Source organism: Eucalyptus grandis, chromosome 7, assembly GCF_016545825.1.
Source record: "Eucalyptus grandis isolate ANBG69807.140 chromosome 7, ASM1654582v1, whole genome shotgun sequence".
Lineage (NCBI taxonomy): Eukaryota > Viridiplantae > Streptophyta > Magnoliopsida > Myrtales > Myrtaceae > Eucalyptus > Eucalyptus grandis.
In genome coordinates this window covers 32,171,818-32,177,058 of record NC_052618.1, presented here as the reverse complement: position 1 = coordinate 32,177,058, position 5,241 = coordinate 32,171,818, and the positions used below count along the sequence as shown (strand labels likewise).

At 35.6% G+C, this 5,241-nt stretch overlaps 1 protein-coding gene across 1 annotated transcript; it reads right to left on the bottom strand.

Annotated features, from left to right (window-relative positions):
- Positions 1 to 409: 409 nt before the first annotated feature.
- On the bottom strand, positions 410 to 1,343 carry LOC104431512 (UPF0496 protein At4g34320-like). The gene is made up of 2 exons (XM_039317732.1): positions 1,123 to 1,343; positions 410 to 854 (listed from the first exon to the last, which is right to left on the bottom strand). Exons 1-2 carry the CDS (start codon positions 1,341 to 1,343, stop codon positions 440 to 442), a joined length of 636 nt encoding a protein of 211 aa, XP_039173666.1. The 3' UTR covers positions 410 to 439.
- Positions 1,344 to 5,241: the final 3,898 nt, after the last annotated feature.

The following is a 5,241-nucleotide window of genomic DNA, read 5'->3' as shown; positions in this document are numbered from 1 at the left end:
GATATTGCAGCTGCACATATTGACATCTTTTCCCAGTCCTTTGGCGTCCTTCATGAAGTCTCTCAGCTTCTTCTTAATGTCTGCTATTCCGAGCTTTACTGCCTCTGCTCCCGCCTCAATTGGAAAATCAGCTTTCTGCAAGAGCTCTTAATCTGTACCTCCAAAGGGTCAATCGTAATTCTCATTTTATCCAGGTCCTTGAGAGCAACAAAAATGCTGGCCTGTAGAGATTTTAGTTGTGAGAAATTATTCATGTAATCATGGTGACTTCTCCTTCAGACTTTCTTGCATTTTGGACTCCTAGACATTTTTCGCATCATTGTAGCTACTTAAAAATCAAGCCAGCCTCGTGATGTTCATTATGTTAGATGCGAAGACTTCAAGGGAAAAATATGGTTGTTGACTTGGTTTGACGAAATTACGGGGACGGTCACTGTAATTACAAAAAGGGAGGGAAAAGCTTTGTAGCACTCACTTGCATCGAGGTGATCACCTCCTCCCGTCTCTTCAGTGCTTCTTCACAATTCCTCCAAAGGGAGTCAATCCACTTGCCAATCACATCCATGGCGGTTGCAGCTGCTAGGGCAGCAACAACTGGCGGAGAAGCCACCGTAGCAGTTGTGACAGAATAGATTAGAATGGCTGCGAAAGTTGCAACCGGTATCATGCTTGAGATTTTCCTCCACATCTGTATGCTCTTAAGCTTCTTCTCAATCTTCTTCTTCTTGATCCACAACTTCTTGAGCATGAACTTCTGTAGCTTGTAAATTGTCTGAAAGAGCTCAAAGAACTCCCTGGTGAAAGGGTCTCCGGTCTCCTTGAAATTTGTCAGTTCCTCCAAGATTTTTGAGTAACTAAATTTATCCGAGGTCTTTGCATCAGTTTCTCGCGAAACAGAAAAGCATGCATAGTTCACACCAACTTAACCTTGTAATGTTAGGATATCAAACTCTAGGTATCAACTCAATCTCATTGGCATGTTAGGATATGAAGTTGAATGCAAATGCACGGAGAAAATAGGGGAGATTGAATGAGTTAGCCAATAAATGAAAACAGTGAGCAAGAATCAATATACTAAGATACATGTGCTAGAAATGAAGTTGAGAACTGGGATACATGTACCTGCAACAGCCCTCCCCATCTTCTTCTTCAAAACAATGAAGGGCGGTGAAAATCTGCAAATGGGCATCACGCACATGCTTCAAGCAATTCTCGAGGGAAGCACAGAAATCAAGGGTGGGCAAGCTGTCATTGAAGTAATCTTGTACAAGCTTCAGCAGCTCTTCATTTCTCCAGATATCTTTCTTGCTATCCAAGATGACTTTGACCACTTCCTGGTTCATCTCCAATAGGCACTCGCTTATCTCTTTCAGAGAATCCAGTGAAAGAGTTTGGACATCAACCCCGGAAGCAAGAGTTCTGAGGACTTGGTTTGTCCTCGCTTGGAGGTTTGCGTTGAAGGTTCGCGGATCAGGGTCGGACTCACACGCTGCTCCATCCATGGGAGGGTTTCTTCTGGTGTTGGAGTTTGCCATTGACCTTAAGGAGAGATCATGCAAAAAGAGAGGGTGAGTACGCTAAAAGGAAAAGAAATGAAGCTGTTGCAGAAGTTTATCTCCCTTATAGAATTTCAGAGCATGCAAAAAGGAAAGTGAAAGGAAGAGAATGGGAAGGAATTCCGAATTATGTCAGAAGATAGAAAAGCAATGATACGAGACCAATGTTAAATACGATAGGAAAGGAAATAACCAGTGCTGGCCCAAAACAAGCAATTATATCAAAACTCAAAGCCAGAAAACGATACTCTACTTCGCGAACCGAGTCTGTCTAGGATGATGAATATAGCCAATTACAATGCATGGATTTGATGAGATTCACTCCACTCTCACATGGATGAGTGACATTTTATGCGAGAAAACATAGTATATGATTTGATACTGGGGTCACTATTGGTTTAATAAGCAAAAAGCACATATATTCACTAAATGACTTGAGTTTTTTTTTTTAATCGGATTTACTCTATTCCTACCATAATTCTTACTCTTAGACTTTTGTCATATCGTCTTTCAGGAGTGTAAGAGTCGAAACTTATATTTAAAACTACATCATTCCTAACCAAACTCAAGGTGGGGTTTCGAATCTCCCAACTCTCTCTTCCCATATGCTATATTTGAGTAGCTAAAAAGACATAGAATTTACAATTTTGTTTTTAGGGGCAATCACTTAGCAGTAATAAATAAAGGGTCCACAAAAAAAATTAAAAGTTTTAAAAGTTTTGTCTTTATCGTCTTGAGAAAAAGAGTTATATCATAACTGATTTTTTGAAGTTCAATCCACAAAAGAATTTGTCGATTGAGAAAACTAGAGAATTAAAAACAAAAGACGACTTAACAAATCTCGTTCACCTTTTATGAATATAGAAAAATATATTTTTCTTTCCAATTATTTGGATTGGATACCACTTAAAAAAAAAAAAAAAAAAAAAAAGGTTGGAACTTTCACACAAGATATAGACTTCATAATTGAGGAAAATGTCATACAAGAATACCAAAAGTTATTATCATCAAGTAAGTAAGAAGACAAGAAAATATGCAATTTCTCACAAAATTACCATTTGGAATGTTTGTCCCAAACCAAGAAAAATTCAATTCACTTCACAAACTGACATGCGCATCCACCGACCACGATGTGCTAGTGACTAAGCCGGCTAAACATAAACTCAGATGGAAAAACGAAAGGAATGAAATCTATACAATGTTTGATTAAATATTCATTATCGTTGGGTTCACATAACAAAAGGCGGGCGAGCACAAGTGTCCACCTCTTGCCTATGTATCAGGTGATTTTTAAGTGCTTAGATCATGAAGACGCCCCAAAAGAAATCATTTCTAGGGTTTGTCCGAGAGTCATCCCATCGAAATGGGCTAATACATACATTTTCAACCACAACAAAGGAGTTCTTGAGTTAGGCTTTATGTGATAATCAAGCGTGGTCATGATTTAAAAAAAAAAAATTATGAGCGCCTTGTCTTATTCGTAGCCTGCATGGTAATCAACAGAAAATTAAGATACCACAATCTGTATAAGATCTAAAATCATAACAGGAATACAATCCAACAAGCAACATAACTAACTCTTTTTGCACCATTGAATATAAATTGGATTTTTCCTTACCTAAATGATCTGCTTCTTGCAATTGACTGCTACGGGGGAGAGAACTTGAGAGAGAGAGAGAACTTGTTGAATGTTATGAAGATGAAGCACCCTCTCGTATGATTTTTATAGATCTTCAGATTCAATGATAAATTTGATTGCAACCACATAGATGGTGTGTGGAAGAAGCTAAATGTTAGGCAATGTTACCTAGAATGCTCATGCCACGTCAGTATTTCCTATTCCTAAGAAAATACCAAGAAGGTAGATTTAGAGCCGATCCATTAACACCCAATCTATTCAGTGCCATATTTGTATAGAGATTTGCAATGCAAATTATTTGGTGAGACAAACATTATGATACTTCCGTATTTATTATAGGACAATAACTTATATATATCATGCGGATTACCCCTTTAGCTATCGGATACTTGCCATCATAAAATCTTGACAGCCGATTTTCCCTTTGTGTTAACTAAATTGTGTTAGAGATAGAAAATGTTGTTGTATCATACCTCTTTTTATTTTTCCCATAGAGATTACCTCTTACATCTTCTAGGTAAATATGCTTTGCATCTTTCATATTCTGAAATTAGAATTTAGCATGTTATATTTTATCAAAAGGAAAGGTTATATTGGTGCACGTCAGGTGGCTCTCAATCTTCTAAGTGCCTCCATGGGCCCTTAACCTATGAAGCCAAAAACAATCCTACTTGGAGCTTCACTTGGGTGCCCATATCAAATAATAGTTTGACTCGTAAATCGTATTAATTGATCAGACGGTTGATGTTTTTACTAAGACACATCCATCGGAGCTTTTTAAAAATGTTTTATTGAAATTTCAATTGACCTCTTCTACGTCACCTTGAGTTTGAGAGAGATGTTGGAGGTATTAATCTTCCTTAATTGATTGCAATTGATTTTATTTGATATTGTAATATTTCATTGCTTTAGATATTTGTCTGAACAGTTTATAAATAGGCTCTGTTTCATCAGTATTATTCATATATAAATATATGGAAATTCTCTTTTCCGCTTTATTTTTAAGTAAAAAGAACATTACATCCACCATTTTAAACAGACGAATTTACCTAAACAAGTATCACAAAAAAGTGATACATCACTTATGTGATTAGAGAACATGGAGGCAAAAGGAAATTCATTCTCTCTTGACTCTCATGTTAGAGCAGTTAACACCCTAACAGAGGATAACTATTGTTGGTTGGGAAGTTGGAGAATTTTTAATTTATGAATTGGAGTCCACAATTCAATTTCATTATTTGCGTCTAGCTATTATGGGTCATGGCCATTTGCATAGGTCAATTATAACTTTGTTTCACCTCTTATTTACCTTACAGCATTCTTAGGTTGTATTTGAGAAAATAAGTTCAATTTATAAATTTGAATTTATATGATTTCAACTACAATTTTTAGTTAATAATAATAAAAGAAAAAAGCTATCAAAAATCTCAAACTTTTCAATGTGATAAATTTACATCAAACTTTTTTATGACACAAAAAATTCCAAATTTTGCCAAATGTGACACATTTACCCCAAACTCTATGGTTGAAGGGCATTTTCATCTTTTACTTTTAATTTTTTTTTTCCTTTTACTTTCCGTTATCTGGTTTTCCTTTTTGGCAAGGGTTGTCCTATTTGGATCTAGCGAGGGCGACCCTCGCCCGATGCTAATGAGGGTGGCCCTCGCTTGAGTTTGGCTTCTCTCCACCAGCCATGGTGGGTGAAGAAAAAAAGAAGAAGAAAAATTAAAAATAGAAAAATAAAAAAAAATTAAAAGTAAAGGAAAAAAAATGCTCTATAATTTGAAATAAATGTATCACATGACTATAAGTTTGGAGTTTTTATATCATGGAAAAAAATTGAGATAAATAAGTCATAGTTGGTAAAATTTGAAATTTTTATGTCAAAAATATTTTTGAGATAAATTTGCCATAGGAAAAAGTTTAGGATTTTTTTATTTCTTTTTCCTAATAAAAACTTCCCCATTTTTTTTAGTCAAAGACCGAAGAAGAAGAAGAAAAAGAAAAAAGAAAAAGAAAAAGAAAATTAAATATTATATTCTTAAA